This window comes from Epinephelus lanceolatus, chromosome 2 (assembly GCF_041903045.1).
Source record: "Epinephelus lanceolatus isolate andai-2023 chromosome 2, ASM4190304v1, whole genome shotgun sequence".
In the NCBI taxonomy this organism is placed as follows: domain Eukaryota; kingdom Metazoa; phylum Chordata; class Actinopteri; order Perciformes; family Serranidae; genus Epinephelus; species Epinephelus lanceolatus.
The window spans coordinates 40,266,828-40,281,161 of NC_135735.1; the positions used below are offsets into that span (position 1 = coordinate 40,266,828).

At 39.1% G+C, this 14,334-nt stretch overlaps 2 protein-coding genes across 3 annotated transcripts; one reads left to right on the forward strand and one right to left on the reverse strand.

The window, feature by feature from the left end:
• Window positions 1-459: 459 nt before the first annotated feature.
• Window positions 460-6,766, reverse strand: mrpl46 (mitochondrial ribosomal protein L46). 2 transcript variants are annotated; one of them, XM_033618441.2, is made up of 4 exons: window positions 6,490-6,766; window positions 3,876-4,074; window positions 3,295-3,465; window positions 460-839 (listed from the first exon to the last, which is right to left on the reverse strand). In XM_033618441.2, exons 1-4 carry the CDS (start codon window positions 6,748-6,750, stop codon window positions 595-597), a joined length of 876 nt encoding a protein of 291 aa, XP_033474332.1. In that variant the 5' UTR covers window positions 6,751-6,766; the 3' UTR covers window positions 460-594. The 2 variants fall into 2 exon arrangements, with proteins under 2 accessions (XP_033474332.1, XP_033474324.1); XM_033618433.2 differs by having other exon boundaries at window positions 460-842.
• Window positions 6,767-7,282: 516 nt separating this feature from the next.
• Window positions 7,283-11,500, forward strand: mrps11 (mitochondrial ribosomal protein S11). The gene is made up of 6 exons (XM_033622725.2): window positions 7,283-7,459; window positions 7,620-7,724; window positions 7,897-7,995; window positions 8,957-9,086; window positions 10,162-10,227; window positions 11,309-11,500. The coding sequence occupies exons 1-6, from the start codon at window positions 7,371-7,373 to the stop codon at window positions 11,414-11,416; spliced, it is 597 nt and encodes a 198-aa protein (XP_033478616.1). The 5' UTR covers window positions 7,283-7,370; the 3' UTR covers window positions 11,417-11,500.
• The last annotated feature ends 2,834 nt before the right edge of the window (window positions 11,501-14,334 follow it).

Sequence of the window (14,334 nt, forward strand, 5' to 3'; positions counted from 1 at the left end):
AGGAAATGGGAGAGGAAGCACAGAAGTACCTTTCCTTTAGCATTTAGAGAATTCGACCAGCTCTTATCATATCATCTTATCTTATACTTCTAGGTCATTTCACTCAGTTGGGAACCTTCCTAATAAAAAAGGATCTTTTGTCTGCAACCAAGGTGCGTGCGACACTATGATGCAGCTCATCATCTTTTGAGGTTTGCCATTGGGTGATTTAGTGCTTTAGGGAGGGCACTGTGGGTAGACAATTGCAGTCAACTCACTATTTAAGACTCACACTTCGACTTTGTGATCAATAAATTTTAGCATATTTGAAAATTTTCTTTACTCATAAGTCAAAGTTTTAGACTAATTTGGGGATGATATTGTAGAAGTTTTATACATACTGGTGTAAATATTACTTGGTCGAAAAGGTGCACGTCAGATCAGATGGTTTTGCTGACTTAAAACACACCAAGCATGCAATTTGTCTGGAAAAACAATTTATTCATTCAACTAAACACATACATGAATGAAAGAACATTCTATGATACAAGACAACAGGTAAGTGACATGGTTAACTCTCTGGGTCTCATAAATAGTGTCCCGGCGCTGTGTTCATCACAGGCTGAGGAAAAAGCGCTCCACCTGCATCATGTACGCTGGTTTCAGGTAGCGCTGCAGTTCACTTTTCTTCACCCATAGAATGGGAGCGTTTGGGGCAGCGGGGGGGCCGCTTTCTGACAAAATGGCTTTGAAGAAGAACACCTTACTTCCGACCGAGCTCACCGTCCGAACAGCCTTGGGCAGTTTGTACTTGTACACTCCGCAGGGGGCATTTCCGAGGAAAGTCGCCTTGAAACCAGCTGCTGTGGGAAGAGAACAGGGTGTGAGTTCATTCAGCTGGAGACAAAAGGTGAGTGAAAGTGCAGATGTTCTGAAGTTTTATGCAGATGCTGCAGCTGTATTTAGTTTATGCGGCGTTATAATTAAGTGTGGTACTACCCTAATACTGTTTCCCATTCTGCGCTGTGACAACAAAACACTTTTCTCAATTACGTTTTAATCAAATCTCATGTCGTCTAAATCACATGCTCGCAGTTGGCTCAACATGCAGAGTAAGGCACCAACACGGCCACGTTAGAGACGCAACTCCCACTGAGTCCGCTTATATTAAAAATGGATTGACTCCTGCTACTGTGAGGCACTTTAAATAAAACCCTCCACCAAATGGCACACGTTAATGTCAAGTGGAAAGTCTTAATGGGGAGTGATTGATGGAGTTGGCACATTAATAGTTCATGAGCAGTGTTGTGAAACAGTTTAACATGCTCAGTCACTGGCAGTTTATTTAAATGGTTAAGAGCTTAAAGGCTTGATTTCCGTCAGAATCAGAGAGAAAAAACTGAGGGAAAAGTCTGTTTTACAGTTAATGTTAAATATCTTGTCCAGGGATGATTACAGGGTCACTCAAGCATTTATTCCATGTGTTGCCAGCCTTGACACCCAAACTTCCTTTTTGCTTACTGGTGCTGATCCTGAAGCCTAATTGACAGCTGACATCACTGGAGGTGACAACTTGGAACTAATTACTGGAATATGATTGATAAAATGCTGCGTATATAAATTAATTGTTGGTTAGAGGTTTAAAGGAATAGTCCACCCCAAAATCAAAAATACACATTTTTCCTCTTACCTGTGGTGCTGTTTACCAGCCTAGATTGTTTTGGAGTGTGTTGCTCAGTGTTGGAGATATCAGCAGTAGAGATGTCTGCCTTCTCTCCAATGTAATGGAACTAGATGGTACTCGGCTTGTGGTGCTCAAAGTGGCAAAAAAAAAAATATTTAAAAAAAAAAAACTCAACAGCAATATCTCTTTTCAGAAATCATGACCTGGTTACTCAAGACAACTATTTTCTTTCTACCAAATTATACCTACTGCTAGCTCACCCAGCACCACTGAGCTAACGTTACAGCAGAGGAGGATGCCATTAATGTTCATATCTTGCACTGTCACGAGCACAAGCCTCTCGTCCATGAGTAAATGCATGTTTCCTTCAGTAGAAAGAAAACAATTCCTACCTGAAACTGCTCACAACAAGGTCTGTGGATTATCTAGTTTCCATCTCTTTCCATTATACTGAAGAGAAGGCAGACATCTCTACGGTCGATATCTCCAACACTCGGCAACTCACACCAAAACAATCTAGGCAGCACCACAGGTAAGAGGAAAAATCCACAGTTTTGATTTTGGGGGTGAACTGTCCCTTTAAGGACTGTTTGATCCTCTTGTTGTGGTTAATATGGATGATTGTACAGCAAGCACCACACAGCTATTTTAGATATGATCACATCAAACTTTAATGATCCTCAGGATAAAACTGGGTCATTACAGCTAAAGAGATTTGGATGTGGACACAGTAATAATGCAGCAAATGAAGTGTGTTGACAATAATACAACCTATAACTGCTGTGTTTTGGATATGGATAGTACCCTATAGCCTGCCTAAGTGATGGCTCTGAGGTTAATCGAAATACATTAAAACCAATTTCCACATGCCCTCTGCACTCTTCAATACCCATTTATTTACAGCAACATTCAAAGATGCTAGAATTACCCATAAATACAAGGTAAGACAGTAAATATTAGTGCTCCTGTAGTTAAGATAAAAATAAAACATTTACTCTCCTAATAGTGATTCTAAATAGTATGACTGCATGATAATAGCAGTACATAGCTTCCTCGTGCAGCACCACTGTCATCATAATGCACTGACACTGATATATAAATACAGGAAACAGCATTCAAACAGTTTATAAAAAGCATATTGGCAATATGACAATAGTTGTATATCAGGGTAAAACAGATTAAGACAGAGCAGTGCAGTGCAGATGGCTCCTGCTCGGGATATCATACCTAAACTACCTCTGGGACACAAGCATGGATGATGTTTACTGTGCTTTATAGGGATAGTGTTAATAACTATATGACCTGTGGTTGAACTATGTCATGTAGATTTCCTTGATTGGTTAAATAATATACTTAATACTAATACTACATTTGCTGCAGTCTGGGTTAGGGGTGTGCCAAATCATCTCATTCACAATAATACTGGTATCATTTTTAATATCATATCAAAAATTAACACTGTGATACTTGTGATATTTCAACTTGTTGACATTGATGTCATACTGTTACCCACGGCCACAACAAGCATGGTTGAAAGCGAAATTATAACCAACTCTAGGGTGGTTCTGAATATCAGCAGCTTCAATTAAACATTCTTTGTGTCAGCCTTTAAAAGCTCATGTTTATGTTACCTGGCAGGGAAGCGAGGGCTCTCTCAGCCGTCTGCCGCAGCGTTTCTCCTTCCTGCCACTGAGTCTGAGGCAGCAACCACATCTTCTCACTCCCAACCTGCTGCTGGGCCAGAAGAAGCAGCGTGTCGGACAGGCAGCGCTCCAGTGAGGTCAGGTCCTTATCTACATCAGCTAAACAAGAGACAGGAGCGTCAGCTACCTCACGACAGCTACGTCTCTCTGCGACTGTAGGGCAAAATTCACACAAACTTTGGAAATGTCACGGGAAATAAAATGCAAATTGGGAGTGCTGGAGCGAATAGATTTCCTGAATGTCAAAAAACCATTAGAACCCTGCACTGAGATTAATACAAGTCTCTTTCCTCCCTGGTAATTTACTTTAAACCCCAATGTGTGCGATGCCTTCAGATGATCTAAATTTCCTTTCCATTCTGTTTCACTTGATTAATGACTGGAGCAACACAAAAGCTGCATGGAGTCTATCATCTATTTCATCAGGCACACTTGTAATATTTCAGTACATTTTCAAATTGTGCATATTACCCCACTGATCAAACATTTTGTCCATTTCCCATACTGACCTTTGACCCTCGGCTCTGGCTGGAACTTCCTCAGCTTCTGCTCCCAGGAGTCTTCCAGGTCCTGAGCCAATATGATCTCCTGGTCCCTGACGTCCTCCTCATCTGAGTCATAGTCGTCCGCCTGCTTACGACTCAACCTGTCAGCGTCCTCCAGCAGCCGCAGCTCGTGGTCCGACAGCACGCTCTTCTCCAGCTCCATCTGAAATTAAGTCAGAGCAGGTTTCCATTTCAACCTCCAGGACCCTTTTCAGACTGCTGTTTACTGACCCCATTTGGAAATAGTTGCTGGGTGTCATCTGATTGCAGTGGAACAATGTGACAGTCATCTTCCTCTTAACCCTCTGCAGATAAACATTATTCTACAGCTGTAGGTGTCACAACACGTGAAAGATCAGTGTCTGCTGTTGCATGTAATGTGAAGAAGCAAAAAGCAATTTGGACAGAATTTATATCACGATAATCCTAAATTACTTGTACATATTACTTGCACAGTGATGAAAACAGACTGTTAGTGTGGTGACATTTATGGTTAAATGAGGTTTGACAAAACTGTGTTTCTCAAATAAACTAATTTGTTTTAGATCTCAATTTAAAACAGATTGATGCTGTTGGCTTTTTTGTTACTCATTCTGCTAACAGGAGTATAGCAGTATTTTATTCAAGGATATAATTCTAATAAAAGGAATCATATAATAATCAATTACTGCCCATCTGATCTGAATTTAACTTTTTTTCTGGACTGCACAGTTTCACATTTTTATGATCTGGGAATGGCAGCATCTCTCAGTCGTTCATGGAGAGAGAGGAATCTGAGCACAGACTGGATTCACATCGCAGAAATATGAATCCTCCACACTGATTACTGCACATGTAATTTCAAAATATGAATTGTTTCTTTAAACGAAACATGTGAACTCTGCTCATCACTTGTCTATCTACCATTATACAGTCACTCTCTCTTTATATACTTACTTACTGTTTTAAAAACTGTATAACTGTGTATGTATATTTATTACTTCTCATTACATGTGCTAAATGACTGCTTAAATTTAATTTGTTCATTTGCCATACTGTCTACACAAATTCATATTACTTTATTCAATTATTTATGTTTATATTTTAGCCCTACATTTAAACTTGTACTATTTTATGTCTAATTTTATGTCCATTTCGATTTTGCTTTTACTTGCATACTACATTCTTTTTTATAGATATTTAATGAGCATTGTCTTAGGGAGCCTCAGACCTTAGATTTTCATTGCCAACAACGACTGCTTCTCTGTAATTGTTGCGCAAATGATAACAATAAAGAACAGGCTATTTGGATAATTGTTAACAAAATAAGTGCCTCTTCAGTATTCAGATGATCATCATTTGTAGGGCCCATGTGATTTGATTTCTATTTATGTGTTTCGGCTTTAATGCTGTGATTGGTGGTTAAGCTGTCATCATGTGCACACTGAGGCAAATAAAGAGCCCCAGGAGAGAAGTCCCTCATCTTGAAGTCAATTGATTTTTTGAATTGGTTTTTGGTTACAGGTCTGAAGTAAGGTCTGTGGTTAACACCAACTTGATAGATTTTCACGTTTTGTTCTACAACATAAAATACATCAGTAAAGACCCCACCTGCTCATTTTGAAACTTTTATGTGTCTTTAATAAGGTGGTTGCTAACAAGTGGCTAAATGGGACTACAGAAGGTCATCACGCCATAAGTCATGCGACCATAGTGTAGTTCATTTATAGCCTAACATTAGTTTTTTACTTCTGGCAAATGCATTTAGGCTTCAAATATTGTAAAAGTGGTGTTCATTTGTGAAGATTATCTGGCTGAACAAAATGTATAAATATCAGAAACTTTTGTTTGCTACAGAGCTTCTTTTCTGCAGTAACTAAAAATCCAGTGAAAAACTCCCATAGGCTTTTTGATGAGGGAACAGAGCTATACTAACTTCTGCATCTGCCTACAGAACAATGTCATCCCTGGAGCAATCTATTCCTAATAGCTATGGTAATTAAAGGTCCCATATTATACTCATTATCAGGTTCATACTTGTATTTCGGCTTCTTACTAGCATATGTTTACATGCCTTAATGTTCAAAAACACTTTATTTTCTTCCTAATGTCTGTGCTGAAACACCTGTATTCACCCTCTGTCTAAAATGCTTTGTTTCAGCACCTGTCTCGTTAAGCCCCCCTCCCAAAAAAATCCTGTCTGCTCTGGTTGGCCAGCGTTCAGGTCTTCCATATCTGTGGTGTCTCTGCATTGTCGTTACAGCCAGGGAATAACTGTAACTGCAATGTAGAGGCAGTTTTTACCTTTACATGGTGTAGTTGTGACATCACAACTTTAAGGAAACCCTAACAGCTCGTTTGCAGGCACAGTTTCTGAATGCGGACTTTCTGCATTTCTCTGTAGAGTGAATGTTTTAATACTTTCACAGACTTATAGAGCACCTACAAATGCTTTATAGCAACAACAAAAAAAAAAACACATGGAAGTCTGACTTTCCACCACATGGGACCTTTAAGTTTTGAATCTTTAATTTGTTGTACACATTTGAGCATAGCTAACAAACCTTCTGAACCACTCTTTAATGCCAAACAAACGCACCTGGTACATCATGTCTTTGAACTGCTGCTCTATCGGGCTTAGGTCCGCTGAAATGACCGGAAGCCTCTGCAGACACACAGCTGCCATCAAAGTCCACGGAGAAGCTGGTCTTTCCGTCACACACTGCGACTGTAAAGCCGCCCGACAAACAGACGTGCTGGAAAACTGACGAAATCTCGCGTTTCCGACCGCTGTCCGGCTAAAACAAGACAGAAACTGTAAGAGAGACCGACTCGCCATCGTTCTACATGGCGCAGCCATCTTTTTTTTGTTACATTCACTGTCTGTACAAAAAAATCCTGACGCTGGCTACTACCCATTAAAATAGGCTGGAGGAGGAGTTTAAAACCACGTTACTCTCGCAGTGATAGCAAAATACAAGATGAAAAAAATATTAACGCCAGTGCACGATGTTTAATGTTCTCATTTGTTTTCTCTTGAGCAAGCGGCAGATTAATTGTTAGCTCTAGCGAGTGTTTACCATGATATTTGGATTTTTTACGACGGTTTATGTAGTACTTGAAGGTAGCATAAATTCTACGTCTACCCACAATCCTGTGCAGAAAAACGAACGGTCTATTCAGATAAAAGTGGGGGTGGATGATATTAATGTTTTTTTTTATTTTACACAACATATCTCATTGTGTGTAATACGAAAAGTAATATTGATATTTATTTAAAGATTTTTTGTGTTTGACACCAATTTTTTGGTGATGACTGTATTTATAATAGTAATAATAATGATATTGTGACTTTCCCACCCCTAAAAACATAAAGATATTAATGGTCTGCTCTGAGTTTACAGCAGCTTCAATGTCACGCTTGCCGTGGTTAAAGTAGTTGATGTATGATAGCGAAATAGTTTTAAAAGCGCATTAAACATGTATAAATTAAAATGTATGTTTGTTAGTTCTGTGGGTAACGCATGCCGACAGCTCGCCGCCTCCCTAACTACAAATAGTAGCTCTCTGTAAGTGTTTTTTACTAGCATCCCTCTTAGCTAACGGCTAGTTCTGACATGTATGCTAAGTGTTATGTAGCATGCCTTCAGTTGTACATAATGTTCAGCTGACACTTGTGATGCTCGTAGCATTTATGAAGATGTTGCTAATTAAGTTCTGTGTGCACAGGTGTGGCAACATTGGGTTGCAGCGCACATTGTGTACCAGTGTCGTCAGACTTCAGGAGACCGCAGCATCCACCACAGAATCTGAGAAAACCTCCACAGGCTTCAGGTCAGAGAACAACACACATGCACCTGTACACACTGTCTGTCTACTGACTGAATGATCCTGGACTAGTTTTAGTATTTACCTTTAAACTTATGTGTTTGTTCACTGAGTAGAAGCACAACTCACTGCAGTATAATAATGCTGATGAGATATTTACTTCGATCTAATCCTTTAGCCACTTGCCTCCACTGCCTGGCGAGGACAGTTCACTGAGATGGAGTGGGAGGAAGTTTGAGGAGTTACCAATCGCTCACATTAAAGCCACATATAATAAGTAAGTAGAAACTGCAAGAGTGACAACAAAACGGTGATTCACTAGATCAACTTGATCTTCAAATTGTAAAGTTAGGAAAGGTCACTGGATCCCAAATAGGACAAGTCGCAAAAATATAACAATAAAGACACAAGTGCAGCTACTAACATCATTTTACTGACTGCTGCATTACAATATTTGCTGAAGCAGAGCCATCCTTCAATTTTTTAGTCCCGCCTGTTTTCCTGCCATGAAAAGTCAAACCTTAATTATTTCTGTAAAGAAAAAAAACTCCATATTTTTGTGGTTTTCAAATTGGCATTTAATTTTGCCACCTTCAAATTTCTGCAAATCACAAGTTTAGCTTTGCAAGTGCCTCCTTATGGACTAAATGAATAACAAAATACTCTGCATACCTAGATGCTAATAAAGATCTAGTCAAAGACTCTTGGAAGATGGAAGATGTTCTAAAACTTAAGATAAGACCTATATTGGTGTTGAGCTTGTAAAAGGGAGCGGATTGTAGCTTTATCTGTTACTTCAAGTAGATAAGGACATGATTAGTCATGTAGAAAATGTATTTTGAAATTTAATAGTTCTTATCAAAATTACCCGGGTAAAAAATGGCTGTTGGTCTTGTAAAGTCTACTGGGTGTTGATTTGAGTAGATCTGTCGAACAGGACTCCTGAACCAGAAGAAGCTGGTTTAAGTGAAGCAGACCCCTACAGAGTTGATGAATATTTTTTTAGCTATGTTATGTGATGCAGTCAAATCAGTAATGTGGGTAATGATAAAAAAAAAAGTAATTTAGATAGGGCTACACATTGGAGCTATGATATGTTTTTCGCAAGTAATATTGTTAGCGTAATACTCAACAACTTTATTGCATGTTGCATATTTTCCTCATATTGTACATATTTTTGACTTCAAAAACATCAGTTATGAGTCATTGACACAGTCAACTGTCCTGTCCTATACTAGCACACATATCCAGCTGACAGAGAGCACAGGACAGTCGTTGGTCAGGACGTCCTGTGGAACAGAAGGCTTCAAGAATATCAAGAAGTCGACGCCCATCGCTGCTCAGAGTGCAGGCATCTCTGCTGCTATGGTACGCTCTCACATGTTACTCTGATGATTGTAACTCACTGTGAGTGGTCAGGTTTAAGTGTGTTGGTCAGGAGCATGTGACTGTTGAGGGTTTGTTTTGTTTCATATTTGTTCCAGTCTGCTTTTTCTAACTGTGTAACATAATGTAGTTTATGAATATGAAATGTTTGATGCAAATAAGCTGCCCTCTCTGAGGACTGTCGGAGTGCAGCAGTTGGTGTTGAGTGCTCATTTGGACTTAATATTTGCCCTGATTACTGTTACAGTTACAATTTTTTATGAGGTGGGCAGATATGTGAGATTATTCTAACCTCTGATCTGCTGTTTTTGGATGTTGTAGAGCTAAAAATTGAAACCTGGTAACTACATCTTGTGGGAGTTTTATTTAATTTTGTTAGTGACTGAAAGCCAGGATGGACAATTACTAGTATCTCCAAAAAAAGAGAAAAGAAATCATGCTGGTCAACCTCAGTGTTCTTTTTCTATTGTACAGACAGTAAAGTAGAGCTGCTACCATTGATTATTTTTATTATCTTTTGACCTGCTAATTTTCTCAAATAACCAATCGATCATTCAGCCTGAAAAGTGTCAGACAATATGGATAAAATAGCAATCAAAGAGCCCAAGGTGTTATGTGTAAGAGTCTAAAAGTGAAATATATTCTATTCACATCACATTAGACAGTAAAGAAAAACAGCAAGTTTTCACAATTGCGAAGCTGTAACCAGGGCTCTTTTGACATTGATCAGCCAATTGGAGTGGATGTCTGTTCTAAACGTACAGTATAGGTGGCTGGTAAACCATGAAAAAAAGCCACGTTTTAGAATCGGTCTGTTACCGTCACCAACAGATAAAAGTTTTTGTATATGCATTCATGTAATGTAAGAATGTTTTGATGGGCTTGTTTTTTGGCATATATAAAGGGGAAGTCTTAATAGTAAACATGATGCAGTGAAGTTAATTTTCCCGCTCCATGCTGGAGGGGAAAATTAAACTTCTCTAGTTGCACTTGAATAGTGGAGTCAGATGGACGGCTGCAGATGAAGATGTCAATCTTCTGTGTCTCCTCTGAACAGAAAGCCAAAGCGAAGGGAGTGACATTCGTCCGTGTTGTGGTCAAAGGTCTTGGTCCTGGACGTCTGGTGAGTAGAAGAAGAAGAGATTGCTTCGATTGTGCATTATCACATTATGATCCCGTTCCACTGTGGAGCTGCAACTAATTATTGTTTTCATTGCTGATTCATCTGTTGATCTCTTCTCGATTAAACGATTTGTTTTTTGATCTATGAAATGTCAGAAAATCTCTCATAGCCCAAGATGATATCCTCAAATGTCTTGTTTTGTGTAAAGAAACCAGAAAATATTCACAATTAAGACACCGGAATCAAAGAACACCAATTAATCAATCATAAAATTAGTTGGCTATTGATTTAATTGTTTACAACTAATCAATTGATCATTGCAGCTATATTATACTGTGTTTGTAGGTGCCGAATGAAGTCTTGAATTATTGCAAATGTTATCATTCAACATTTAGTAATCTTAAATGTTGTTGTTAAAAATTGATTATTTAATTGTTTAATCTATAAAATATCAGAAAATAGTGAAAAATGCACACTGCTATTTCCCAGTGTCCGAGGTGACGTCTATTTTGTTTTGTCCGAACAACAGTTTTTAATTATAACTGATATAAAACAGATTAAAGTAGCAAATCCTCACGGCTGAAAAGCTGGAACCAGCAAATCTTTATCATTTATGCTGAACGAACAACTTAAATAATTATTCAGTTGTCAGAATTATTTTCCATACATTTCTGGTTCTTTACAAAGCACTCAAACTCATTGATCAACTCAGCTTAAGATGCCCATATGTATTAATAACTACCTGTATGCACTTTTTTTTCCAAGGTTATTTAATAGCAATAAGTGGCCTCATAATTTAAAGATTCACACTGAAGCACATTAAAGTTTATAAAGCATAAAGAGGCATTTTAGGATCATAGGATAATTGGATGAAAGTGAAGCTACAGACTTGCTCTGTGTTGATCTTATAGCAGGAGCACAACTCGTATAAACCTGTCACTGCATGAAGACAGTCGACCTCTAATTAATTTGAGTCTTTTTATAATGAGGGTAATTTAAAGCTGTTTAAGGAGCCACAGACATCTCGATCTGTTCCCGTTAGCTTTGGGAATGAATGAATGTATTTCTCTCTGTTGTGCAGTCTGCCATCAAAGGCCTGACGATGGGAGGCCTGGAGGTGGTATCGATCACCGACAACACCCCCGTGCCGCACAATGGATGCCGCCCACGCAAAGCAAGAAGGACCTGATCTCCCCAACCCAGAATGCACTGCAAGGAGAGGAAGCGGTGTTGTGTTGTAAAATGCTAATAAAGTGTGTTGTTGTATAACTTCCCCGGCTCTACGCTGACCTTACATAATTCATTAGTGGAAGTAATTGCAGATGGTGTTATTAACGAGCAGAGTGCAGTTGTCTGAGTCCTCTGCTGAGACTGCTGACACGTGAGTAAACCTTCAGCCGCTCTGACATTGATTAGGAGACTGATGTGTGCAGAAACAGACTGATGGCCCTGTGTGGGGAGAGAGACAGCACAAGGTTTCACTGCATCAATGCTGTACTGGTCGCCATGGAGACCGAACCTATGAAGCGGGCTGGGTTAAAGCAGTACTACACCACTAAGCTCACAGGACCACACGACGTGTATCTGAAGTCAACACATAAAGCAAATTGAATTCTCTTAATATTTTATTTAAAGTACATTAGACAGCCAAACATCTTTAACATGGTATAAATACATGTTTGTAAAGCTCTGACGGAAACATACATACAGGTCAGTCCAGTACAAGAGGTGTTAATATGGAGACATTAACTGAGGGACAAACATGCACCAAACCATTCACCAAGGATGTGGAGTGTTACTGTGTAGTCATTACTACAGACTTTTCTTTACATGCTTTTCCAGACCTTCACCAACACTGCATTTTTACCGTTCACTATTTTTTTCCTGACAGAAACAGTTAACCCTCAAATAAAATATATATATATATCTATTTCCCCTTAAACCTGTAGTAACATTTATCAATCTAGATTGACAAATATCTCTACAGGTAAGAGGGCAAAAACCTATTTTTGATGTTGGGATGAACTGTCCCTTTAAACTCTTTGGATGGTTTACATTACACTTGATGTGGAGCAGGAGTGCTCGCTGCACCAAGTACTGTAGTGTTTGTAGGGTTGGGGGTTTGTTTTACATTTGAAATACAAGAAAACTCAAATTCCAGATTCCCATAGAAAGCCTGTAAGCATATAAAGAAACAAAAAAAGACAACAGCAGGCTGCTTTTGTTTAGTGCAAATGGTCGGGGCCATTTCCCTTCATACACTCAAAAATGTAGTCTGACAGGTGAGAAACAGAAAAATGGCGACAGCTGATATGACCTAATAGGTCATGTGATCAGTGTCAACAGCAGTTTGTTTTTGCAGCGATGTGTTTCAGACACCTTCACACCAAAGCCAGAGGCGTCCTCACAGCTACTGGACATGAAGCTTTCAGTGAGGATACAGGGACTTGAGGGATGCCATTAATCATAAGCCCCTTCAGTTAAACTGTTATTATCAGTGGGACCTTATGTATACAACACTGACATGAGAAAACAGAAATGATAAGTGTAAAATGTGTACGACTCTTGAATAGATGAGGACGCAAAGGTTTACCACATAAAGTCATAGCAGAGTAACACTGTTGTTGGTACTACAGGACCAGGAGGGTCAGGTCACAGCACCACAGTAACTGTACTCTGACACAAAGACTCACAATGATTCACCGCACTCTCACATGTATTATGCTTCATTTAATATTTACAAACATAACACACACAATGAGAAATTAGCCCTTTGAAAGCAACATCTGACTCACTGTTGCAGCTGGTTTCTTCTTTCTGGATCCATCAGGACTTCATACGTCACACCAGAATCTAATGAGTATATCTAACTCAACTCAACTAACTCAACTTGTGTATTCATCCCTATGTAAGTGCATCATTTGTAGTGGAAAAGCCTGAGATGTTAGCAAAATAATAAAAAAAAATAAACTAGTAGGATTGAAACAAGTCTGAAGGTTTGGTGGGGCGTTTCATATTCTTGTTTTGTCAACACAATGTCTGATCTTCTGCAACATCCAAACTTAAAGAGGAAGCCATTTTCTCCCCTTACAAAGGTACACAAAAGGTCAAAGATTTTCTATTCCAAGTAAGCCAATAGTTAAAGGACCAATTTGTACATTTCCATTTATATAAATTCAGGTATAGACAGAGTTGGAGATACACTGTCGATAAGCCTTTTGTGACTCAACTGACAGTTTACTTATCTGTCTACTCAAACACTGGGAGTTATTACAGTGGACTCCTTCTGTTTATAGTTTCCCTCACATTTTCGCATGTGCAGCCTTCCTCAAGCACATTTCTAAATGCTGGAAGTAACAAGTAAAACAATCTGCATCCAAATCTGAATATGACAGGATTATGAAGGAGCATCAGAAGCACCTGTACTGCGCAACAGGGCGGTTTCGCTCAAGCGTTCAGCTGGTCAGGCTAGCTTTCACTTTCCCAGCAGGGGAACACTGGTGCCTTTTGACAACGAGAAACACACAGTCCTCACACACTGATCAAACACTCAAGTGTCTATTTGCCCAGTATGATGTGACTGGCTGGATGAATTCAACTTTAAACTGATCTCAACATTGTTATTCACAACAACAGTGCTGGAGGGAAGCACGACCAGCTCCACGCTGATCTGTAGCCCTCCCTGACTTTTAACCTCTGAAGGGGGCAAGAGGTTAAAGGATCAAATGACTGAAAAGGTGAATATGAATGCACATGTCGGAAAACATCAAGCTGTGGCTGACAGATGACATTTACATGGACAGAATAGTTCTGAACAGTATTTGAAGTGACGCAAAATCAGGGGGACGTCTGCAAGAATGAAACAACCAACCAAAGCACAGATGCTTTATACAGCTGATATGACTTAAAGCTGATTGGCTAGATAAAATGTGCAGTACTGAAAATAGAGATTTTATACACACTAGCTATACAAAAATACACTGCATTATTTCACAAAGCAATGAGGTCCTTCCTTTTCACAAACATCAGAACTCTGGACCAGGCAAAAAAAAAAAAAAAAAATATCAACAATGTAAGATGTCTGGAATACAGCTCCAGTCGCACACT